The 27062-nt window shown below is 35.4% G+C and overlaps 3 protein-coding genes across 3 annotated transcripts in view; 2 read left to right on the top strand and 1 right to left on the bottom strand.

Moving 5' to 3' along the window:
* LOC149421403 (obg-like ATPase 1) overlaps positions 1-1723 on the top strand; it is a 69063-nt gene extending 67340 nt beyond the window's left edge. Inside the window, exon 11 of the mRNA XM_089634745.1 lies at positions 829-1723. Coding sequence (XP_089490871.1) covers positions 829-914 — 86 coding nt within the window. The 3' untranslated portion in view covers positions 915-1723. The remainder of the gene's footprint in view (positions 1-828) is intronic.
* A 3-nt stretch (positions 1724-1726) lies between these two features.
* On the bottom strand, positions 1727-10344 carry LOC149421407 (uronyl 2-sulfotransferase-like). The gene is made up of 4 exons (XM_089634746.1): positions 9758-10344; positions 6288-6445; positions 4614-4915; positions 1727-3803 (listed from the first exon to the last, which is right to left on the bottom strand). Exons 1-4 carry the CDS (start codon positions 10088-10090, stop codon positions 3598-3600), a joined length of 999 nt encoding a protein of 332 aa, XP_089490872.1. The 5' UTR covers positions 10091-10344; the 3' UTR covers positions 1727-3597.
* A 6834-nt stretch (positions 10345-17178) lies between these two features.
* Positions 17179-25413, top strand: Nop17l (PIH1 domain-containing protein Nop17-like). Its single transcript, XM_089634747.1, has 3 exons — positions 17179-19207; positions 20000-20138; positions 24446-25413. Exons 1-3 carry the CDS (start codon positions 17208-17210, stop codon positions 24668-24670), a joined length of 2364 nt encoding a protein of 787 aa, XP_089490873.1. The 5' UTR covers positions 17179-17207; the 3' UTR covers positions 24671-25413.
* The last annotated feature ends 1649 nt before the right edge of the window (positions 25414-27062 follow it).

Below are 27062 nucleotides of genomic sequence, written 5' to 3' on the forward strand. Positions count from 1 at the left end.
CTATTTGGTGTGACCTATGACAGAAGTGTTAGTTATTGTCGTTTACGCTTATTAATTCATCATTTTTAATATTAGCGCACTCTCTCTGTCATTCTTGTTTACATATTTTCCTCTCAACCCTTAAATGCATGATTTATTTATTTTACTGGAAAAAAAAATATTTTGTAGGTATTTACATGCATATGCAAGGAAATATAAAGAATTTTATTTTTTTGTAATTTTTTAATGATATTTGATGAAAAAAAAAATTATTGCAGGTTTAAAACACCTTGTATTTAATAAAAATTAATATGAACAATTTACGTATGAAAAAAAAAATAAAAACCCTAAAAAAATTTCTCATAACTAATAAGTGTACCGGAAAAATACGAGTTATTACATATAAGTATTGTATTATTGTATCTACTTACCTAAGAAAATCAAAATAATAACAGCAAAACAAAACTGTAATTCTAACTTCCAACCAATTTTCGAGAATCTTCACTTTGTTAAAGAAAAAGTGACATTTGACATTCGCGAAAGAAAAAAAAGGTGATGCCACTCGATAAAATATATTACCGTGAACTTGATAATTCTAAAACGGCATGCATTAAGTATACACCAAAGAGTTAAAGGTGGTTTGAACGGTATGTTGCAGTTTTGCAACAGTATGCATTTAAGGGTTAAACCATCCCCAATAATCTTCACTCACTGCTTGGAGGGCGAATCTATAATTTTGAACCTCTTATGACGAAGCTTTAATATTTTTCTCTTGTAAATTATGAACATTGTAGGTTGAACAGATTATCAGGACTTGGTTTTAAGAGTATTATTCTGTTTGTTTTCCAGGGCGTAACTACACTGTTGAAGATGGAGACATAATCTTCTTCAAGTTCAACGCCGGAGCTGGGCTCAAGGATCCCAAGAAGAAATGACGTGACAAAGTGACGCTTCTCCTAGTGCACTTGCTTTACTTGAACATGATTCTATTCTACATGCATGCCATACCCTAAATAAACATAACCACAAACAAACACTACTTCTAAATACTCCACCATTATCTTCCAACGATAATTATCATTTTTCTATTAAACTTACAGTGTGTAATATTGTAATATTATTATATATCCCCTAGTATATTATAGTCCTAGCTTTTTTATGATTGAAACATAACCTGTCCTATTATTCATTTATGATAAAATATTGCGTTCTACAATCTAAAGTTTTGTTCAATTTGTGTGCTTGTTGACTGCCATCTGTCTTTCAATGCTCATACTAAACTAAGCCTGACACTGCCATCTGTTGCTATAATTATGAAGCAATGCTCAATTGATAGAATTTTATTCTTCTATTGAAAATAATATTACACAAAAAATGAAAATAATATTACATAAAATGAGCTTGATATTTAAAATATCTTTTGAATGTAAATTGTCTGCTTGTGTATAATAATGTGAAGAATATAGTTGTGTGAAAATTCTTCAACTTGTGTAATACTATAGTTTTATGTACATCTTTCATTTTTCGTCTTTTGAAAATTCTGCTTTTAAGCGCACCAAGTCACAGAGTGTTTGTTGAGTATTGCCTTTTTAATTTTATGTAAAATCACCCCATAATTTAAGGTTCTTGCAACTTGCTGCGCGAGTAGAATTGTTTTTAATTATTGTGAGGCACGAAACAATCTTTTTTTTTATGTTCAATGATGATTTATTTATGTAAGTAAATTAAACATGTCAAAAGTGTGCATTTTTATTTTATTTATTACTTCTCTTCTTTTTTAAATATTTTTTTAATGACTTATTTTATAGGTGCTAAATGATAAACATGAAAAAATTTGGTTTTATGCGGTAAGTTTGATTCTTATTAGCGATATACCAATGTCCACCACTGTTGATGATAATCAAAGGAATACATGATTGTTTGAACGACTTTCGTCAACCTTATGATGTTCTGTAATTATGACTGGATAATACAACATTTCTTAGGTTTTTACTTTGTAATGTTGGCTGCCTGCTTACTGATGGAAACTACATCTCATTTTCCGTATTTTAGTACATGAGAAACTTATAAAAACCACATACATATTTAGTGTTTTGGAATGAATAATAATTGAGGTTCAACCCATATTTTTACGTTACATTCTTTCTATTAAAGGGTACAGTTTTCTCTATTTGGTCAATCTCATTTTATAAAATCTAGATGTCCCCCTCTGACCCCCCCCCCGCCATACGAAAGAAGAAGATTTTATAGAATTTGTAAATTGGAGCGACAACTTTTGTAGCAACTGTTTTAGATCTTTCCCATGATAAAGTAATCTTGATTTAAATCTATTTAGATTGACTCAATAAACAACTACATAGAATACTACATATTTCCTTTGCAATATTTTAGCCAAAATATAGTATGTTCATCAAACAGCCAACATGTACAAAACATGATATGCTTACAATTTTGATGTTTGTTTCGAAGTAATATATACATAATTCAATTCATTTTACCATTCAAGTTGGTGCTTGCAATTTGTCGTCTCACGGTAATTTCCACTTTGGACGTATATGTGATAAACATTGCAATGCATCTACGTTTTATGAGTTAAAGAAAAATACAGTAACTCTATGGAATAAAGTGCTGTGTACAAAGCAAACAATGTATTAATTAGCAGAATAATATTTTTGTAAAGGCCAAAATTGCATATTGAAATGATACCTGCAAGCTTCCACAATCCGTTGAATCCAATGCAACATTGATTACATCATTCATTACATTATGACTCAATAATCTATATAAATAAGTAACTGATATTGAGTTAAATACTATTTAATACAATGGCCAAAATGAATCTTATTGAAATCATATTTTACGTGAGAACAATATGATGCAACCTTGGCATTATGTTTGCTACAGGGTCAGATGGTATCAAATTACAGGGTCACAATGAAGAGAATGGTAATTTTAAAAGTAACAGTTTGGCAAGTGGAAGACATTCCTGGTTCAAAAGTTGAAACATTACAGGACCTTTGAATTGAACTACGTGTTAGGAATATATATTTTTAAATATGCCGCCCTTGAGGGAATTTTTCAACAAATCTTAGAGACAGAGGCATGAACATCGTAAATTATGGCATAATATATACATACTAATTTCTGTACGCGTCGCATGAATGCATACATTACAAACACTTTTTATTCTGAAATATTTAGAACAAAGTATGTGACCCAATAAGAAGTTTTTAACACCAAACCTTTCTTGCAATTGTAGAATCTCTTTACAACTAAGCTTTATATTACTATGCGAGTATATATGAAGGTACCTATTCGAAATATTGTATTTACATGTTCATAATGAATCTATTAAAAGATTATCTGGATAATTTTTATAGTATCGCTTCTATCAAACTTCAACTCAAGGGCGCTTTACAATAAATCAAATCATCTGGTAGAATTAAAAATCGAGTGCAGCATATAACTAACAACTTACAATGACTTACAACTAACAATTACATATTATACATTAAAAACGGTTTTTATTAACAATCTATTTTAACTTAATTATAAATGCTTTAAAATCATGGGTATTGCAGAACTTACTTATGTATAAATAATATAAACCCTATTATATCACGGTTGTTCAATTTGAAAATTGTATTTTTTGTGTCTAGCCATTTTATCAGTCTGTGTTTCTGTTTTGTAAATTTGTGCCTGCGAGAGAAGTCTGTCCTTGATCCAATCGTAGAACTCATATTCTGTCATCAGGATATTTTTCAGGTAACTTTTCACAGTATTGGTTTTTGATAAATTCCTCTGTTTCCATTTGCTGTGACGTTCTGCAATTTTAAATTTACATTGTTTATTGTACTATAAATCAATATTTTAGAATTAACTGAACCATTGAAGCATTATGTAAACAATATTGAACCATTATCTTTAAGAATCTAAAATAGAAATAAACCATTCCAAGATCCTGTAGGTCACAAACACTGATTGGTTGATCGTATGGAAAGAATGCCAGATTTGTAGGATAGGCCAATTTCCTTTTGGCCATCCACTTATTTTATGGACTCAAGTCCGATTCCGAGTTCAGCCAGATGGACTCGTTCCGCTGGACTCATCAAATCCAGTGGAAACAAACTCACTGTGTCGTTCCGTCAGACTCATCGAATCCGCTGGATTCACTGAACTCGGTGGAACGTCTTCAGAATCAGATTCGTTAGTCACATTCTAGTACATATACACACACCCTCCAGGGAGGAGTTCATTTGTATATACGTTCCACGCAACTCACTTAATACCGCGTTAGCTAACGCAGACGATACAGACTCACCCCCTAGGGGTATGTGATGATATTGAAATCAATTATTGTGTTGTGTTATATTCTTCACAATATATGATGTATCTTAAAAAATACTCATTTCGGTTGTATCGATCTGATTTGAATGAACTCAGATTAATTTTGAATTTAAATCTCATTTTCAAAATTGGAACTGATGAATTCAGACAAGCGATAAAGTTCCATTTTCAAAACTGACTTGTCAAGAATTCAGACTACCGTCAATTTTCAGGGATCGGCACCAATTTATGGTGTGCACTAATTAAGTACCTACTAATCCAAAAGCCTGAATAGACCAAATCCTTACCTTTAAATCTCTGCGCGTAAATCTCCTGCGATCCTTTAAAGAAGTACTTCATCTTATTCTCCAGGACTTGTAAGGTTTCCTCAAGGAATTCCAGAACTCCAACGACTGGATAGAACTTCTCCACATTTTCCTTTGCCATGGATAGCGCCCAGGAACTATTTATTTGGGAACATTCCGGATCGTGGCCACAGAAATAAGGGATTGTAAGATCTACTCCAGAAATCTCTGATACGAATTGTTCCATATGAGATTCTGTTTCATTTGTATCATAACTTTGTTTATTCTTGAACTTGCTACTGAACCTGGAAAAGAAAAACAATAGTAAAGAGGACAGCAGATTGATTCCTAAAATGCGTTGTCACTGCAGTTCCACTGTAGAGCGATGTGAAAACCGGTTCTTCATCCAATTACTTTTGGAACCAGTTCCTCAAAAAGAAAAAAAAAACATTGGGGGAGAAATTTTTGGAAAAATTGAACTTTTTCCTCAAAAAATTCAAATTGTAGCTTTTTTATAAATATTTCACAAGTAACCTGTTCCTGGAAGAAATGTTATCAATGGTTCTGGAAACAGCGAAGGAACCGATTCCATGTTACCGAGACAGGAATATAGACCATTGCTAATGAATAATACTATAAATATTCAAGTTGTCCATAATAAATATTACAGATTTACATACTTATTACTGCAAGACGCTCGAGGAACTCACCAATAAATATAAAATATATTAGGGTGTCCGGGGTGAAAGTGCAGTAACTTTGGGAGGTGATTCTACATGATAGTAGAAGTAAAAAAGAAAAATAACTTTTTTTGAAATTTCAACTTTTAGATGTACTTTTCAGTTACAAATGAAAAATTGCACCGGCGTGTGCGTACTGCATTTTTATTATGTATTGCTTTTGGATCATTTGAAATGGACCGGCCGATCCTAGAACTAAAACCTGCTACCCCCCCTTCCCGTGCTTTACAGCTGGTCACAGAACAGCTGTGATTTGTTTACTGTGTTTAATAAGTTATTAATATTTTGTTATCTTCAGTTCTCTTTGTTCTTCGAATATGGTTTAAAACATCATAAAACAGACGATTTTGAAGCGCATTGTTATAACTTCGAACTCTCGGTTTACGCGTCCCTGGCAAATAATAAACAACGTTAACAGTCTCGCGCTCGACAAGAACACAGCGAATTTATCGGGTAAGTGTGTACCTCCACTAAGGATTTTTAGTAGGTTATGTATTTTTGTATGGAAAAAAAGTTGGAATTTCGGAAAAAGTTATTTATTTTTTGCTCCTACCATCATGTAGAATCACCTCCCGAAGTTACTGCACTTTGACCCCAGACACCCTGTATAAAGTGACACTCAAATGCATTTGATAAGTTTGTACATTATTTTTTGTATGAACGGTGAATGAAAAAATAAATTATTATAAATATTTAAGTACTTCTTCTTTCGTATGGTGGGATAGTCAGAGGGCATCATCTAAGTCTGCGGGCCTCAGGCGTTGACCTATGAACCTCATTAACCTGAGCGGGCATTCTTGTACCACATGTTCGGTGGTCGCATTCTCAGCGAGCTGACTCTTATTATGAATTTACGAAGCTGTGAAAACCTAGGCTGTCTTTCAGCGGGGTCATGTATGTGATTGGGCATCTGGAAAAAGATAAATGATCTACTTACTTGGCTGCCAAACTGTCTCCTGGATTTCTGATGATGCTGAAGTATGTTGGTGAATTCCAGTCGAATTTGGTAAAGTTGATGAAGTAAGTTGAACAGTCGAAACTGAGAGGGACCGCCAAGTCCTGTATTACTGCCGACACCTTTTCCGTAATCTCTCTCTAAAGTAAATAAGAAATGTGACAGAGTTATGGACAAATTTCAATGGTTGTGATTTATTTACTAAGAGGACGTCCCGAACGTTCATCGTCTCCCAAGCTCTTATGGCCAAGTTTAAATTCACTGTGGTAAATGATGGTGCAGAGTCCCCATACACAGAGTCCAACTCATCTTTGATTTGCGTAGGCGTATTGCCTTTCAAAAACAATAATTTAATAACAGCTCGATACTCAATTTTTTCCATTTTCACAAAAACATACACATCGACTCACTCAAACGACACGCAAACGACTGTCAACTAAAAACTGTGCGTCGAAAATTGCCGAAACTTTGGTGAGTAATTGTCAAAAGATGCACAACTACATTCACTAGCTTTTATTGACGAGTACCGCCATCTTTGCGTTGAGGCCGGAAACTTTTCACACCACCCTCATATATATGGAGGATAGATAGAAAATCGGGAGCAAAATAACATGGGACGGTCGGTCTAAGAGCGAGGTCGACAGCCGTATACATCAGGCTAGGCTTGCATTCAATAAAAGGTCGAAAATAATAGAATCCAATAATATAGACCTAAAACTGAGAATACTCCTCATCAAGACCTATGTATGGAGTATCTTGATGTACGGCTGCGAAACATGGTGCCTATCCGAAATAGATAAACGGAGACTAGAGGCTTTTGAGATGTGGTCCTATAGAAGACTGTTAGGAATTTCCTGGAGAGACCATATTACAAATGAGGAGGTTCTCCAAAGAATCGAAGGAGGAAGGCACCTGCTCAGGACCTTGTCCGAAAGGCGTGCAAGATGGATCGGCCATGTTATACGACAAGAAGGCCTCTTGCATGTCATAATGGAGGGTATGACCGAGGGGACCAACTCTATGGGACGCCCACGCCGAGAGTACCTGGAGGACCTGCTGGTGGACGTGCGCTGCTCATCATATGCACAAGTCAAAAGAGCCGCACAAGACAGGGAAGAATGGAAGAGGAGATTAAATGAAATTGCTGCAAACCAATCCCAGGATTGAAACCAGAGAGAGAGAGATAGAAAAGATAAAATGAACGTAAAGTTTTAAAAACTCGTGCATTTTAGCAGAATTTTGAATTTATTGCTAACAAACTTCCATTATATAATCTAAAAAAACCTTTTTTATCTGGAGCGTTTCCGTTTATATATAACGAAAAATTCTTATTTTTTTAACAACTAAAGGGTAAAGTAAATCTGGCTTCCAAAAATCTGGGCATCTTGTATAGTGCTAGCAGATTCTTAAATAGTAAACAGCTGCTAACCCTATACAAATCTCAAGTATGCTCAACAGTTGAATTTGGGAGCCACCTCTAGGCTGGAGCCCCACAATACTTGATTATGTGCAAAAGAAGGCAGTTTGTCTGATTGACAATCCACTTTTAACAGACTGATTGCCACCTCTAATGCACAGACGCAATTTGGGCATTCTGAGTCTGTTCTAAAGGTATTTTAATGGAACCTGCTCTAAGGAGCTAGCAGCATTTTTTAATTTAAAATACTAAAAACATTTTTTATAAATTCAGTTATTCAATAATATTTACATTATGTACCTGATTTTAAGTGTTTATAAAAATGCAGGTAATGTTTGATCTCATCAGAAATAAAATAATTACGAAACATCGCATTTCAATTATATAAGCACAAGTACCCAAGTAGCCAATCATTAAATAATTGGTGTAACCAGATTTTTCGGTACCTACCTACTTTTACTTTCTTAGTGTACCAACTACTATAATAAAATTATCAACAGGTAGGAACCTACACTACAAAATAAAAGAGATAAAAAACTGATCTCATGAGATCATAATTGAATATTTTTGGAGTGTAAATTATTTGACCTACATTGGATTAATTTATTGTAAATGTTTTCACCAATAATTTACATATTAGAAAGTCAATACATCGTGGCCAGGTTATATATTATAGTAGAATTTATATTATTATATTTGTATTAGGTACTTATCATGTTGTTGTAGATATTGTAAAATAATAATATGAGCAGAGTTGCTCAATATGTTTATGTTTTCGAATTAACAAATGACTAAATTTGGGCAAGGGGGATATCTCTGCTAATATTTTCTTCTATAATATTATTATATATCTATATAAATAAAAATGTTAGTGGTCGTTTGTTCAAAATCTTAAATCTCCGGAAGTTTTTCACTTTGAAATGTCGACAAAACGTTGCATTCGAATACATGTTTATTTTTATATACCTGTATTATTTAGATGTCACCTGTGACAGGTAAAAGGCGCCATGACGTAAAAGCAAAACGCACAAACTGCACAGACAGACTAAGCAACAGCAAGCGTGGCGGGGTACAGCGAGTTTTAAATAAAAATAATAACTTTGTAAACACCACTATTTAATCAAATTGATCGACATGTTTTAAAACCAATGGTTTCTTCGTCAGAATTCGGGATAAACGTACAGGTAATAATAATAATCCTAGCGAACAAACCATTGGTTTTAAAACATGTCGATCATTTTTGATTAAATAGTGGTGTTTACAAAGTTATTATTTCTAATTAAATTAAAATTGATGGCGCCACAAAGTTATTTTGCAATTATTTAAGATATATTTTTACAATTTTTCTGTTTCAAATTTTCGTGTGAGAGTTGCAAATGTTGTCTTTGGTGATTAAATATTACAATTTGAGATAGAAATATAAAATTAAAATAATACATTATTTGCTTTCCTAAAGTTTTGAAAATCGATGGCATTGAGTTCCTAGGCATTATTAAACATATGATAATAATGTTTAGGAATATATTTTATTGTAATCGATGGTACCTGGGTAGGTATGTACATAGATTGGGATGAAAAGAAAGTCGATATCGTAGTTATAATTTTCATCATTCTGTCTTACGACTAAAATGCTTGACTTCTAATAAAATATTTCGGCCGTATCGTATCGAGCGATTAAATCGATTATTCGGATTTCTAATTGTAACCATTTGTTTTCAAAACTAAATTACATGGATCATTTTTTAGTATTGCAAACGGCTTTAAAAAGGTTTCAAACGATTATTTAGTTTGCTTATTTATTATCTAAAGTAAAATAATAAAAAAAGGATCACGATTGAAGTATATTTTTAGGAAGGTAGGTTTAAATTTGTATGGTTTTGTCACCCTATAAATAAATTTCTATCCTCATGGAATAAGTAAAATGTAAGCAAACCGGCATAAAATGGTAAAAAAACACCAGTAATAGATTAAACTGACTGCATTTTTACCACCAAGCCAAAGATCGTAGTAAACTAAATCTAAAAGTAATCTATACCTGTTCGTTCAGTCCCAGAGTTCCGCCTTTTCCGCTGCCTAATCGCACATGTCGAAAGTTATTTTCCCCCTGTAGCCACTGCAGAATCAAAACAAACATTTCGCTACCGGCATCGGGAACAGAGTTCAACATCAAAACATGGCCATTCAGTTCCGTCAATCTCCTGAGTTCCGACAGACTCTTTGTAACTTGTTTATTTGGCAACGCGGTAGGTTTGAGAACACTTGCAAACTTGACATCGTCGTTCTCATCTTGAAAAAACATGCACAAAAACGCGGCAAAACACAAAAGCGACACGGCGATCTTCACGTGACCTCGGCAAAAAGCCCGCATACTTTTCAAAATTGCATCTTGGACGTTCTTGGATGATGTTAAAACTATGTCCAATAGATTGCAACGGTGTGTGTCCGCGCACGTTCGTTCTTTGTAGATAAACACACGATATGTGGATTTAGTTTGCTGCTGTAATATTTTTTAAGACAACGCCGCGTTCCACCAGGAAGGTTTTATCCGAAACTTTCAAAATGTCAGTAGGTCAAATAAGTATGTATACAAGTAACTGCGGGCACGACTCGGCACCGGCTACACCGGTCGTCCAATGAAGTCATAATATCATTTAGATTAAAATGACTACCTACTTCCCTCTGTGAGACGAAGGCTGTGAACCATCTGTGAACCATCTGTGAACTGAGTGAACTCACTCTTTCGCAAATCATTTACCAAGAGAGCCGGATTTCAATCCGATTTTTCTTGCATCGATGTCTCTACGGTGAATGGAATGCAAATGAATTGTGATTTTGCATACAAATATCTGCTCTTGTAGACAATTTTTATTATACCATGGGCATTATTCTCACTAAGCACCTACCTACTTTTATTGAATACATTAAGTAGGTACCATAATTAAAATGACATATTATGGTCATCGATATAAATTTACTTGGTCGATGAAGTAGGTGGTTTTTTGTACGTACAAGTATTGTGATAGGTATAGTTGACCCGAACAGAGTTCTCACACAGATGAATTGCTCGCATACAACATAATACAGCAAGTTTCCACCTTGTTCACTTTTCCAGAGTAGTAGATAGTGGTAGAGATAGTTGTAGACTGAATATTATAGAATTGAAATCCCTGGGGCTTATGTGTATGTCCGTGTGAGAAATGTGGAGATCCGCAAAGAATACAAGGCTGGCGTAAGCGTAATGAGTAAGATTAAGAAAGGGACGATCACATGATTTGGGCATGTATAGCGAATGAACGAAGAAAGGAGTGTATGGAGAATATATGACGCAAATTTGAATTGTAGAAGAAGTAGGGGGTGATCAAGTGAACCAGATACCCATGTCAAGATTCAGAATAATAGAAGAGTATGTAAGAGACGATGTGTGAATGTGAATGAGGCAAGGAGTGTGTGCCAAGACCGAATTGCTTAGCGGTAAGTCCTCTTTACATACGTGATGGTTAGTCAATTAGTTAGTTTTTAGATTATTTCAGTATCGCCCTTGTTAAAGACTGTCATTCAGAATGGAAACCTTTCCGTCGCTTAAAATGGCTTGAACCGTGTTCGGTGACCATCTCTAAATAGTTAGTTACGTCTCCATCTTCCTCTTCCTCATCTCATTTCCCTTTCCACTCTTTCAGCCTAACAACATACCTATCCCAATTGGGGATGGGGTAATCACACTGCGTACGGGCAGTTAAAACTTGTGCGGTATTATCATAAAAATATCAATTCATAGGTAAGTTAATTGAGCCTACCATTAAAATGGTGACCGGATAACTCGTCAAAATGACAATTCAACACACCTTTAACCCATTCATGACGAAGGTGCCATATGGACCTCGAAAAAGTATTGGACCTCAATTAGTCACATCATGCCGATATATTAAAATGGCGATGCGAAATTCAGTTTTATGTAGTCTACAAGCATGTACAAACACGTTTGTCTTAGAGGCGCTCAGTTCGTTTGCATGTGCCGGCGTGGACAGACGTGTATAAACGGAGTTTGAAAAAAAGTGCAAATTTTTCAAAATGTCAAAGCGAGTGAAGTAAGTACTCCAATAAACTTATGTGTAGATTTGATTTTTTTTTCCAAAACCGTTTATGATCCGTAAAGAATGAAATTTACTAACTATTTATAGACATATTGTTACAAAAATAATCCTTATTGTATCAAAGAGAGTACTTTGAATTGAAGGTTTTGATTTTTGGCTCCATATGGACCTTTCGGCAGATCTCACTATACATAAATTGTAATTTTTCGCAGATTTCATTGTTTTTTCGTGTTTTTTAGACTGTTGAAGAAGTGATGTTACTGCTTGAAGAACAATCGGATACGAATTTGGAGGATGATGAGGTAGTGGATGTGGATGTGTATGTGGAGCTGCCAAATGAGAGTGATTTGTCCGGAGCAGATTCAGCTGATGAAGATGACGGTGGAATAATTGCCAATATTTCTCGAGCGCAATTGTTTTCTAATAGCCAAATCGTAAATCGCCGTCGACACAAAAAGGGACAAGATACGCCCGATTATGATTCAGATCAAGAGAACCCTAATCTAGAGCATTTCGGAGACGAGCGTTTGGATTCAACTTTCAGTGACTTCGACATAAATTTATTCGACGCTTCAGCATCACACGGTCAAGCGTCTGCAAGCACTTCTTTCGAGCCTCCTTTGAAACGATGCCTTGTTAGTACTGGAGACAGAGTGAATGATCCCGCTGAACCACCTTAACGCATTCCAAAACGTATGCCTGGTCCGAAAACTATGTTTCAATGGAAGTCTAACGATGTGACGCCAATTGTTTCTAGCATATTTCCCGAAGGAAATTATACCGACGTAGCTGCTTTATCACCGGTGGAATTATTTGAACTAAATTTTGACAACGAAATGTACGAATTCATCGTTACAGAATCCAACAAATATCAGACCAAGCAAGACCCTGAAAATAGTCATAAAGTATCACCTTTAACTGTCGGGGATATCAAAGCGTACATGGGTATACTTATAACATCGGGATTATGCCCGATTCCATCAACTCGATTGTACTGGAGCAGCTCTCGCCCTTTCTACAGTAAGCAGATTGCGTCCACCATGTCTCGTGATAGATTTGAACAGATACACAAAATGATACACTTTGCTTCACCAAATCAGTTCAATAGTGCAGACCGGATGTGGAAGTTACGTCCATTTACAGATAGGCTTATTGAACGGTTTATGCGAAACTTCCACCCAGAAGAAAATTTAAGTTATGATGAATTGATGATTCCATACTATGGCCGCCATGGATGTAAGCAATACATAAAAGGCAAACCCATTCGATTCGGATAAAAAGTGTGGAGCCTAAATACACCCTCCTGTTACTTGATCAATTTTGAGATCTACCAAGGCAGCAATCCCCAGATTCCAAAGGAGTATGGTGTTGTAGGCTTGAATGCTTCACCACTACTTATGTTGGTCGATCAATTGCCAGTGGAAAAGTGCGAATTGCCATATCACTTCTACTTTGATAATCTTTTTACGGGTATGCCATTGCTGTACTATTTGCATTTTCATGGATACAATGGCACAGATACAATTCGAGACAATCGGATTCCCAGTTCATCTCCTATCCCCAAGAAGAAGGCAACAATGTCAAAATACAACAAAGGTGTGCTTTCTCGAGGACATACTGAAAGTGCGCAGACATCATTTGGCAAGACCCCCATCTACGTTACTCAATGGGTTGATAACGCTGTTTGTTCTGTAGCTTCAACAAAATACGGAAAGAATCCATTGGATCTAGCAAGCCGTTACTCACGGAAGGAGCAAAAAAAGATCAGTATACAGAGGCCATATGCAATTCATCAATATAACACGAATATGGGCGGAACTGACAGAATGGACCAAAACGTTGCATGTTATCGCATTACTGTTCGCCAATAGAAATGGTGGTGGTCCATTTTTACCTGGGTCATTGATGTAACCATTAAGAATTGCTGGCTTCTGAAGCGCAAAGCCATGGGCAATTTTAAATTGGGGCAGTTAGAATTCCGTGAAGAAATATCAAAGCATTACTGCGAGAAGTATTCTATCAAGAAATACTTCAAGGCACCCGACAAACTCACTAAAATAGGTCGAGCGGCGATGCAGTATGATACCTCCGTCCCCCATTATCCTGGGCCAATACCGATAACTGAGACTAATAAGGGAGGAAAACTGTCTTGTGCATCTTGCAAAAGCAAGCAGCGCATCCGTTGCATCACATGTAAGGTCGGACTATGCGTGAAATGCTTCGAGGGCTATCACACTAAATAATGTTGTTGAAAATTACACTTTTTGAACAATAAAGATGAAAAAATGAAATTTCTGACTAGTTATTTGCCGAAAGATCCATATGGACCTCATCCTTCTCGAGGCTCCTGGGGGATGAGGAGACGATTTTTTCAAATTCCGAAAAAAACGTTCTTATTCTACTTTCAAAACCAACCACTCTGTGAATTTTCTGCGCGAAATTCGAAAAAAAAATAGTTCGTCATGAATGGGTTAAGGCGACATAATACTCCAATAACGAGAGTTTGCTCGACTGTAACATTTTAATCATTTCTGATGAAAGTATTATTAAAATCTCAAATGTTTCTAGAGGGATCCCTACGGAATTACGTTATTTATATTTAAGATTAATAAAAACATGACCTTACCATAAAAATATTTTGTATAAAACGGTTAGAAAATTTTATAAAACGTTTTTCAACTATAAAATTAGCGCTAAGCACCAGATTTTATTTTTCTTGAGAATGAATTAGTAACGTCCCTAGGAATTTTCCTAGAAACATTTGAGATTTTATTAATACGTTAATCAGAAATAATTGAAATAAACCCCACGAATAGATCGATTTTCTAGGCCTGCTAGGGCAAAGTCGACCGTAGGCACTGACATAAATACAAAGACGAGTTATTTTCATACTAACCGAATAAAAATTTGGCACGTTCCTATTTCTAGATTTAAATCCAAACATGATACGCACGAGAACGGAATGGAAAGAATTTGTGTAAATGAATGAAATGGCTACAAATAACATCATACATAGCCAAATGAACGGAACGCATTAGAAAGAGAAAGCCATTCAAAGAATATGTGTACGGGAGAAACGACTATATTATTATGAACGCCTCTCGTTACCTCTTACCTCCTCACGACACCAGTTGCGAGTTCAAAGCAAAGTGTCCACTGACGGGCGAGTGGTGAGTGATTTGATTTATGGTCAGTGGGCCGCTTTGCCCTCATTCTTGGCTAACAAACAAGCGAGCAGAGTAGTAGAATGCGATGTACTGTCGCTAGGTTATCCTTCATACTCCTATGTGTTTCTGCGTTGTCTGACCGACGGGCTTATGTGCGATACTAAACGCACTAAATCACCAGTTTGTCCACTGGACCTAGTTCAGTGCAACCACGCGCGTTGTCTCAGTAATCTGTCTTCCCTATTAATTGATCTATGACCGTATGCCGTCTAATGCTACGTATACATATGCGAGCCGAACTGAACCTCAACTTATGGGAAAGAAACAAAGCAACCACAAAGGACGCGATACGCCGTTCCTTTCCCGCAATTCGTGGCTCGGTTCGCGAATGTATACGTACCATAATATTCTTTTTGCACGATTTCATAACTTATGTCGTTAATATTCCCACTATATTATAGAGATTTATTTTTGTGCAGGTCTGTCCAATACACAGTCGTTAAGATGGGCTGACTTCATTTTATTGTATTGTATTATCATGAAAAGTGATATAAAGTCATGAAAAGTGGTTAAAAAAATAGGTTACGTACATTTACGTAAATAATGTTTTAAATGTATTTGACCCTATATCACTTTTTAAAAGGTGTGTTAAATTGTAATTGTGTTGAGTTATCATGGAGCATATATGTAAATGTATAAATAAGTATATGCTTAGATTTGTGCCATTTTTCCAGGAATCAATATTATTATTATTGCACAATTTACGTGAACTAAAAATATTTAATACAAAATTAAGTAGACTAGATTATAATAAACGTACAGGTACGTGGGAGTGCTTACCCACTCACAATTAATTATTAGTAAAAAGGGTGATAAGTTGGTATCTATTGACAAATAAATTACTAATTTGCAAACTGATAAAATTTCAACACTGAACAAAGAAACTAACGAATCATACAAAAAATACGAAAATATTTTGGTGTGAGCAATAAATTGAATTACTCAATCTATCGAAGATAGGTTTTATCACGAAGAGTACAAATCAATATTGTCTTATCACTAAAAGTATTTTTAGCAATACAAAATAATATTATCATTCAACTACGAATTTTCTGTTTTTACTTTGATAATATTTAGCATCTTCTTTGAAGTAGGTACCGTTTGCGAACCAGTATTTTCAAGGTTACCGAGTAATATTTTTTCTTGTTGCATAATATTATTATTGAGCTAAAGTAGCATCACTTTTATTCGAAAAGCGAACACGAACTCAAATTTCCCGCAAAAAATCGATACAAGGGCCGGGCAGGGTTGACCATTTATGAAATAATAACCACCGCTCTTATTGATTATTTCGAGAAACACAACAGTGCATTGAAAATTGTATAAAAAAAATTAATATGAGCTTTTAAGTTAAAGTAAGGATGCATTGATAAAATAAATTTAAATTTTTGTATTTTTAAATTCGAAACATTGAATTCTTTATATAAAAAAACGAAATTTATACAACTTTTTGATAGAGTTGTAAATTAATCTCTTTGGACTATTCATTTTGTATTTGTTAATCTATTTTGACTTTTATATATATTTATTTGCGTAACAGTTATAACGCCTTCAGGGCGCTAGAAATACAGTTCTTAATAATATTTAAAACAAAATTGTATATGAATCTCCAGATTTTAACAGAATGAAACATAAGGTAATAATAGCGACGAAACTAGAGGATTTTTGAATTGTTTAAAAATTAAATAAATAATATAGTGAATAATTCAAAGTGTTTTACTTAACATAAGTAAGAAATTTTACAAATATAATAAATCTATGCGTATTTAAAACGTTTTCCAAAAACAATAATATTATTTATTTTGAAGTATTGACATAATGGTAAGTTTTTAGATTCTCACGGCCAAAAGCATTTTTGTTGTTTTATCTTCGTATCTACCGGATCTGCCCTGATGATGGACACTGCAAAGCTGTCCGAAACGTCGGCTAAAGAAGGAGTTAGTGCACCACGGCATAACACCCCAAAAACAAACAACAAAAATATTGACAAAATATATAAATTTTGACAGCCCTCCCAAGACCCAAATAATCAGTTTGATCACATGAGTTGGGCCTGCACTCTGATTGGCCGGGGCCCGCCCAATGGAAGGTTCTAGCCGGCGACGTGTTTACTTCTAGTTTGTTATGCCAGCTGATTATTCTCAGTGGAAAACTACCCGAAATAAAAATGGCAGCGCAGGAACGCAACGAAGACTTTGAATTGACTAAAGAAGACATAGATCGGTTCTCCGACGCGTTAAAAGACAAAGAATTCAGGAAGTTGTTCTCCGAATATTGTGAAGAAATTCAAGACCCGGCTAATCGCGCTCTATACGAGTCAGAAATCACCGAGTTAGAAAAGCAACGTGGTGTGAACGTGACTTTTATCAATCCCTCGCCCGGTTATGTAATTAAGACAAGTGTCGGCGGGGATAAAAAGGCCTTTATTAATGTGTGTTCCAACGAAAATATAGACAAACCCTCGTACTCGATACAAGAAAATGGCGGAAAGCGCGGAATCAACTGGAAGATCCCACACACAATGGCGCCCCCTCACGACGATCTCGATAAGATGAAAATCCGCTGCGTTGTGTACGATGTTGTTTTCCATCCGAACACTCTACGCATGGCCGAGAAAAATGTACAATTTAAGAAAATGTTAGATGATACAGCATGCGAAGCGGTGGAGTCCAATCACAATGTCAAACTCGATCTTAAAAACCTAAAGTATCCCAAACTTCCCTACAAAGGTTACGCTATGGCCTCCGTTATCAGGAAATCAGATCCGAATTTTACCGGCGAATCTAAACCCGAGGACGCAGAACTGATTGACAAGCTCTATCCGCAACGGAGCTTCCCTACAGACTCCAACGTCAATGTCAGTGCCACTAGCAAGACGATGGAAACATTGGAAGCCAAACGCAGCGAAGATGGCGAATACTCTGTGCCCAAGTACACGTTGAAGCAGCAGAGGGATATGGACATTTCAGAGTTTACATATGAGAAGGATTGCAAACAAAACACGGCTCTCGCAACAGCGCTCATCATTGAGGTCAAACTGCCGCTCCTGTCATCGTCGGCGGAAGCCAAACTGGATGTGAAAGACAAGCAACTGTCTCTCATATCGGAGACTCCGGCGCGTTACAAGTTAGAGGTGACCCTCCCGTACAGAGTGGACGATGAAGCCGGATCAGCTAAGTTTGATCTTAGCAAAAGGCTCCTGATCATAACTTTACCGGTTCTCTCAGACAAGATGAAACTGTCGTGGCGTAGTCGTGAAGACAGCGGGGTGGACAGTGATTGCAATTCCCCCTGCGCTAGTGATGAAGACAACTCCAACAGTCTCATAACGGAGATATCGGAAATTCAGTCTTCAGAATGTTTCAGTGAAAGTGAATCATACCGGACTAAAGATGAAGTGATTAAGTTCCTCAGCCCTGAACATGTTTACTTGGCACCCCCGTATACGTGCCACGCTTTAGACGATACGTTAGCCTTTACCCTGCATGTTAAAAATGTAGATCCCGATTCTGTGGTCTCCGAAGTCATTCCGGAGACTAATTCCATACAGATGAAGTTTAGTTCCATCGGTGCGGGATATTTCCCTATTTTCCACGCTTTGTATTTGAAATTCCCCGCTGATAACTTGTGTCATAAACCCACCATCGAAACTTGGGATAACAATATAATTGTGCAAGTTGAGTTTATAGATTCGCATTTACCGAGTAACTACTTCATCGGGTTAGATTCTGAATCCCTAGAAAACAATGAGTTGGATGTTCCAGTCGATAGCATGATTATTTCAAGTAATGAACCTGAATGCGTTGAAAAATCAATACAACCGACAGTGGAAGTTTCTGCCAGAGGCAACAATGAGATAAATATTTCCCTAACTTTAGATGATGCGGAAGAGTTAGAAAAGAAGAAGCAAGTGAAGATGATCCCCATTCCTAAGAATGTGGAAGACCATTACGACAGTGGCATAGCATCCAGCAACGGAAGTTCAAAAGGAATACTAAAGTTGAAGTCGCGCATCGGGAGAAGTTACTCCGAGTCGAGTGTAGACTTCATGGACTATTGCGGCTCCCCGTCATTCTCCATTGGCTCCCAAGATTGCATTCCGGAAGAGTCTTCCAGTCTCAAGAAGACTGTTAGATTCAGCAATATCATCGCTAAGCAGACATTCAGGTTTATACTTTATGACTTATTGTTATAGTAATTACTTGTCATAATAACCAGTTAATATCTAGAGTTTCTTATCTTCTGCCTCACACTGCGATAATCTGACAGATAATAAAACATAATATAATTCTTGTCATTCAGGAACCAAAAAGTATCCAATCATATTTCAGCGCATAACGCAATATGATGAACATGCATAAAAACGCATTTTTTTAAAATAATAACACTATGTTTCAACATTATTAGTACAAGAAATTACTATTTACTTTGTGGGAGATGAAAAACAAAAAAAAAACAGCATAAACTAGGTTATTACATTCTTAGTTTGGGTTATTTAAATAATTTGAACATATTTAGATGTAAGCGGAACTATTCGGAAAATGTCACTTCAAATTAACAAAATCAAATATGGCGGCTTATTTGAATAATTTGTGCATATTAAGATATAAGTGAAGTAAAAAAAATTCCAAAAGCATACAACAATAATCTATGGACAATTTAAATTAGACTCATGAACTTGCAGAGATGTACAAAATATATTCAAGAAGAATGCTATTATATATTCAGATGTAAGAATTTGTTCCAACGTGATTCTTTATTATTAAATAATATTGCATTGTGTTCTTTGAGAATATTTTTTTCCTCACTTTCTTTAGTTTGTTTTCTGACCTAGAATAATAATAAAAAAAAGTTGTCATGCTGCCAATGGATGGGCCAAGTGTATTTTAGTTTCCTTCCTGGCTAGCCGCTTGAGTGAAAGATGAATAACAAGGAGTGTGTTTGTTTGTTTGTTTGCAGATCCAACAGCAGCATCCTGGGGCAGAAGTCCAAGAACCAAAGGAAGAAAAGAAACAAGAAAAGGGCCCACGAGCGGAGGTCCAGCGAAGGGGATCCAGAGGACAGTGGCTCTCTCGAGTGCGACACCGTTAGCGATGAGGTTGTTACCACTTTCTCTGACTCTTATAAACCCTGACTTATATCAATACAGCAGATCCCTGGCCTTTTCTGGTCCTTGGAACAGTTCTGAAAAGTGGAGAGTGTCGTTGATTGACACTTGCTCTTTTGACCTATATCGTTTGTATAGGTTTGATTTTAGAAATTAGGACTCCGTTTCAGAAATCACATTTTACACTATCACTAACATGATTTTATTTGATTTGATTTGATTTTATAAATTAGGACTCCGTTTCAGAAATCACATTTTACACTATCACTAACATTACCCAACGAGCACTAAAAGTTATAAACATAATTCAAAGATATAGCTTGTGCAATATAAACACTTAAATTTGTATTTATATTGCACAAGCTATATCTTATATTGCAGAAAGATATAGCTTGTGCAATATAAACACATACATTTGTTTTTATATTGCACAAGCTATATCTTATATTGCACAAAGATATTCTTGTGCAATATAAACACATAAATTTGTTTTATATTGCACAAGCTATATCTATTAAAGTGGTCTGAAACATAAATTTGTTTCAGACCACTTTAATTTTATTAAACACTATCGGTTTCGGAAAAACCCTTCCTTCATCAGAAGAATATTAAATATAGCTTGTGATTTGAATATATTCATATTGTATGCAGCAATTTTCTTACAATAAATACTAGCTGACGCATACCCGACGTTGGTCGGGGATTTACAAATTGTTTGGAGTAATGTTTTGAAGGTGTGAATTCTGGAGTACCTGACAACTGGGTGCATTTTTAAAGTGGAAATAACGTTATTGTATAGTAGTAAGTATTTGTTTCACTCGATTGTCTCATGTCTTCCTCTGGCATCCTCGACTTCTTCAAACGTTCGCTTCCAAGTCATACATTCTCCTTATACCTCTTTCTCCATTCATAACATACGCCTCTTTATATCACAAATAATTGTCTCAAGTCTTTCTCGGGCATCCCCGACTTTTTCCACCATTAACTTCACCTACTGTTAAAAAACTACATTATGTCAGCTTTAATTCGACTCTGTATCTCATTCCAGTACAGAGATAATGCGTTAAGTCTTCATTGGGCATCCTCGACTATTTCTACCATTATAGACTAGACTACAAAAATCGGTCCAGTGTATATAGATACATAAAACCAGCATTATTAAATCAAGTCTAATTCATCAGAATCTCTGTCATAAAACTCTTCTAAATGAACAAATCTCTCTCTCTTTCTCTCGATATTCCTTGGTTTATGAGGTTATCCGCCATTTCCTCCAGTCAAGCCACTAAACGCTAGTTAAAAATTGGCTCAAATGTACAATCTCGGTGTTGCCAACGCAGCAGAGATAAGAAAACAGGAAAGCTGGTTATAATTGTGGTATTATCTACTTTACTGAAAGTGCAATAATTGAAACATTGCAATGTGCGAATGTACGAATTACAGTCCTATTAGTAACTCTGTATTTTTACTATATAAATATTGTTCTTCTCTAATGCAAAGAGCACGCTTATACAATATGTATGTACATAATGTGTATTTAGGTCAAATCTATTTATTTTGATTGGCTGGATGTGTTGTTTTATACCACTGAAGGTCACAGCTTTTTGATAAAGTGGTTTGTAGTACATACGTACAGATTATGCAGGTCTTTTCACAACAATTTTATAAATAAATGACATGATTAGCGACAACGCCGCCGTGTTTGCCGTAGTAAAAGAGTGCATCGTCATACTGTTAATGATTAAATAAACATTTAACTTGGTAAAATGCGTGCTTCCCAAATAATTAAAAAAAAATTTTTTTGCTTTAAAACAGAAGGTATTAATTGAATAAAATTATGTGAGGGTAAATAATATTATTGTTCTTTCTCCGGACCAAATGCTGAGATAGGCCAAGAATTGCCATTTAACAGGGAACATTTAAATCTCAAAAATTTAAAATGGCCCCGATCGTCAATTTGATGGTGAAAGGCTTTTACACGATCAGACAGGCAGAATCCGACATCCGTCGGATCGGATTGTGTGTAGGCAAAACTGCTGACTGAATTATTATTATTCCTTTGTCGGGTTGTCTGAATAATAACAATTCAGTCGGCTGTTCGACATGTTGGGTTCTGCAAGTCAGACTATGCTTAAAGTTTTTATGTCTCTCTTTGACTGTAGTCATGTCAAAACCCAATATGCCGATAGCATCAACAAACATCTTAGTATGTATTGTATTATATCCTTCTGGTCAATGCGAATCGTGGAAGCTGAAGGTATCTTGAAGCTACTCCAGTAAATGATTCCTTTCATCATTATTTCCTGTACGCGAAAAATGTTAACTGTGCAATGATGGAGGTTTAGCTAGCAGAGAGAGAATTGAACCTGCAACGTCTGGGTGGGAACCCAACGCACTTGTCCACTCTGCTACTAACTGGCCATGAACTGCACATTTTTTAAATTATGCCCCATTTGTTCAGTACGACTAACAATCATCATGTTGTCTAGGGTGAATTGAACACTATATCCTTTTCATGCACTATCATTATGAATACAGTTATCTCTTACCAATTTGCCACTCCAAAAACCGGGCACGTGTCCAATCAGTGAAAGCGGCGGATTATAGTGCATACCTACAAAATTATGCTCAAAATTAAACAGGTATTTCATATAAACAAACAAACAAACAAACACAACTTTGATCTTTCGTAAAATTTCCAATTTTTTAATTCAAAGTTTTTAATTCAAACACTTCATGCGGTCGAAAACAAGGGTCCCATTCGAGAAAATGGATTTTATTGTAAACAGCTTCTATATTTTTGAAAATAATACATGATGCTCCATAAACTGAAGTTAAAGTCAGTGTTGGGCCATTTATGTAGTGATATTTTATGTGCAAAAAATGTACATATTTTATTACATTAAAATTTTTATTTTAGACAATTAATTAAAAAAAAACAAAAACTTCCACATCTCCAGTGCGATAAGTGTAAGGATATATAGCCCATTCTACGTGTCTAAATATAGTTTCCTTTTGATAAAATATTCTTCCAAACAAAAGACAAGAAGTTGAAGATGGGAAAGACTTGATTCACATTTTAAAATACATCTAGTTGGGAATTATCAGACAGCAATGCCCTTCCCCCCCATTCAAGAAGGACCAGCGTAAAAGGTAGAACTACCCTTCCCGCCGGAAGTGTTTAAGGTGTCATGTTTACACCTGCGAGAAGACTCCCTTTTGTAAACTTATACAATCAAAAATCGCACTCTGCAAACTACTGAATTTGTCATATGAATACCGGCGATTTATTGAGCTTGATTTTATGCTTTAAACTATGTAGTAAAAATAACGGTAGATTATTGGAGTTGTTGGATAATTATAATTGAGTACTGTATGTATAGTATTCCCAAAGAGAGGTTGTACGTACGTCATTGATGATCGTCCTCTTCTCACACGTCCTGCATGAAAACAAAAAAACAAAAGATAATATAACGATGATGTCACGTATAACATCTTTCTGAGACTACTATACTACATTATACTATTATACTTCAAATTTGCTAATGGAATTACATGTGGATACAAACTAAGTAAAGTTGGCCTCAGAAGCTGGGCGTACTGTACAGGGCCCGCAGATACTTTAATAGTACCCAACTGCTGACCCTGTACAAATCGCAAGTGCGCCCTACTGTCGAATTTGGCAGCCATCTCTGGTCCGGAGCCCCTAAATACCTGAAAAAAACCCTTGACTCTGTGCAAAAACGGGCGGTCCGTTTGATAGATTCCCCAATCTTAACAAACGGACTGCAATCTTTAGAGCACAGGCGTCAGGTAGGTATGCTGTCCTTGTTCTATCGGTATTACAATGGAAGATGCTCTGAGGAACTAGCGTCATTGATCCCTTTGGCACCGGTGCGTAGTCGGGATACACGCCAAACGCGCGCCCAACATTTGTACACGGTTGACATTTGTCACATGAGAACGGGTCGCTTCTACGATTCGTTCTTAAGTTCAACAGCTCGGCTGTGGAACGAACTGCCGGCCTCTGTGTTTCCTCCCTCCCACAACATGGGACTCTTTCAAGACCCATGTTCACTCCTTCCTTCCACAAAAAGACCCTCCACACAGCATCCCCAAAGATGACATAGGTCCTGAGGGAAATTATTTTCTTCAGGGCCTCCTGTGTGGAGTTAATATAAAAAAAAAAAAAAGTACTATTCTTCATGTTGTTATCACTCTAGATCAAAAGATTCATATTTCAAGATTCTATCTCAAATTTATAAATGCCATTTTTAATCGAGGTCATTATTTGTTTGCAGAATGTATTCTCTGAAAATGATAGAGGTGACAACAGCGCCAGCAGAAGGAACCGAGAACGAGCGGAGGACTCGGACGATGGAGAGTCGGAGAAGGATCTGCCTCACGAAAAGAAGAAGTCTAGCGAGAAGTTCAAGATGCCACCGTACGCGGCTAAGAACTCCGACAAGGGTCTCTACCAAGAGATCAAGTTTAAAAACGATCTAATTTTTGATTTGGATATGTGAACTCTGTAATTTGCATGTTTGTCGCAATCGTATTTTCAAATTGAGTATGTGAAATCCGTAATTTGCATGTCAAAAGTGATTGTATTTTCAGTTTGGATATACACTAAGCAATTGTATTTTCGATTTGAGTATGGTGAATATGTCAAAATGTTGTGTGTTTCAAGTGAAGATATTTTCAATTTGAATATTATGAAGTTATTACGCATTTTACATGTCAAGAATGATCTTATTTTCGATTTAGGTATGTGAACTCCATAATTTGCATGCCAAAAACGATTGTTTTACGATTAGATCACGTCAACTTCGTAAGGTGCATGTCAAAATCTATAATTATGTTAAGTGGCATATGCATATTGAGTATGTGATGCCCGGCATGTAATACATAAACATATTAATTATAAAAAAATTTCTACATGTTGTTTGGACTTTTAGAGGTATAGTTTTGATTGATAATTTGTTAATATTTAGTCATTTTACAAAAAAAAAAAAAACTATTTTTTATCAATTCTTACAACATGATGTATTCACTATAATAATATACACTCATGTTCGTCGTCGACAAATAATTAATTCATAATGTTAATGTTAATTCATGCTTCGTCAAACTTCATTATAATGTTATGCACATAGATATTTAAATTCATTATTCATTCATTCATTACCAGACTTATTGGTATTGCTGTGTATTTTTTCACGGTTTTATGCTATAAAAAGACAATATTTTTGTCTTTTTTTATCACCTTTTTTTTTTTATCACCTTTTTTTTTTCCGTTTAATGCTTGTCACTAAAAAATGGCCCTGATGTGTCACTCTTTAGTCTGCTAACTGAAGCGATACTATAAATCATTTGTCAGTGAACATTATCTTGAGTCAAATATGATTTAAGATTCTCACGGCCAAAAGTATTTTTGTTATTTGTTTTTGGGGTGTTATGCCGTGTTGCGCTAACTCCTTCTTTAGCCAACGTTTCGGACAGCGTTACAGTGTCCATCATCAGGGCAGATGTGTGCGCCAGCGCTATACAAATTATCCCATTATTATAATAAATTATTTCATACAGTGGTATTTCTTGCGTTAGCAGACTACAAAGCGTGCATTTTTGAGTGCTGACTGTTGATATAGATATTTTTATTCTCAACTGAAAATGCCCAGTTCTTAAATTATTTTACTGAATAAATCATTAATTAATTTGTTGTAATTGTTACAGGAATTTTAAAATTTCTCCTTTTATGAATTAAGATTTAAGTTACACGTCGTCGTTGCTGCGAATCCATCATTGTGTCACGTCAATTCATTTTTCATGTCAACAAATTTCTTCAAATCAACGCATTTATCATCCTGAATTGTTATTAATATCTACAATAATTTTTTTAGGTTTTTAACCTACTAGAAATATTTTATAACAATAATAATACAATCTCTAATTTGCTCTGAATGCTTGAAACTTATTAGATATGTAGTACACACAAATTTAGATTTGAATGGGAACCAATGTCGCTACTGGCATTGTACCTTATGACTATTAGATCGAGACAGCCAATCAACAGTCTCTCTTATACTGCCTGACATCGTATTTGCCATTTGCCAAATTGCCAAATTTAAGCAGAAAATTGTCAGACTTTTGGATTACAAATCACGCCCACATCGCATCCTGTTCTTTTTTATTCTATGATGAAATTGCTGTCTATCGTGGTGGTGTTCACCCGGTTTTCTATTGTAATGACATTTAAATTTGCAATGATGTTTTTTTGATTAATTTAAAAAGCGTATTTTTGTCTTTACTAAAAAACTTACAAAATGATAGATTCGCCATTATGATATGCCTAAAAAATGTTTTGAATCTAATCTTATGCATCAAATTTAAATCCACAACGTTTTATCAGTTTGACCCACTTCCAATAGTCATTTTTGCACTTTACTTCTATTCTAATTTTTAAACCGAAATGGATTTCAATATTGTGTCTCGTTTACTAAATGCTATCATTTTTACATTCGTGTTGGAAAAGAAATTGTTTGTTATCTTCCAATTCACATTTGCGATAAAACGTTACATGCTTCACGTCTTACAAGGCTGATAACTTCTCCGATAAGCTATTTTATTTTGAATTTAAAGTAAAGTGAATCCCCTTTTCAGTCCATATAGACTTTCCAAATATATTTTTAGTAATACAAAAAAGTTATGCATTATTTTGCAATTCACATAATGCATGAATATCATCAAATTTTTCATTCTTAATATGTATGTAATCCTCATCAGAAAGTCGCATTCCTTGTTCATTCATGTCATTTCAAGTTATCCATTAAAATTCATTAAATTTCATTAAAATTTCACGAATCTCTGATATAATTATGTATTATTAAAATGTGTTCAAAATTTTCAAAATTTATTGTG

Source organism: Hesperophylax consimilis, chromosome 8 (assembly GCF_061612785.1).
Source record: "Hesperophylax consimilis isolate HC1 chromosome 8, BYU_Hcon_1.0, whole genome shotgun sequence".
In the NCBI taxonomy this organism is placed as follows: Eukaryota; Metazoa; Arthropoda; class Insecta; order Trichoptera; family Limnephilidae; genus Hesperophylax; species Hesperophylax consimilis.

What these genes read in the sequence shown, in the direction of transcription:
- Nop17l (XM_089634747.1), top strand. Translation starts at nt 17,208, where the DNA reads ATGGCAGCGCAGGAACGCAACGAAGACTTTGAATTGACTAAAGAAGAC. An exon ending in ATCGCTAAGCAGACATTCAG is followed by an intron (nt 19,208 to 19,999) that starts GTTTATACTTTA and finishes GTTTGTTTGCAG; the next exon opens with ATCCAACAGCAGCATCCTGG. An exon ending in GCGACACCGTTAGCGATGAG is followed by an intron (nt 20,139 to 24,445) that starts GTTGTTACCACT and finishes ATTTGTTTGCAG; the next exon opens with AATGTATTCTCTGAAAATGA.
- LOC149421407 (XM_089634746.1), bottom strand. Translation starts at nt 10,090, where the DNA reads ATGCGGGCTTTTTGCCGAGGTCACGTGAAGATCGCCGTGTCGCTTTTG. An exon ending in CTCTGGGACTGAACGAACAG is followed by an intron (nt 6,446 to 9,757) that starts GTATAGATTACT and finishes TATTTACTTTAG; the next exon opens with AGAGAGATTACGGAAAAGGT. An exon ending in TTACGCGCAGAGATTTAAAG is followed by an intron (nt 3,804 to 4,613) that starts GTAAGGATTTGG and finishes TTAAAATTGCAG; the next exon opens with AACGTCACAGCAAATGGAAA.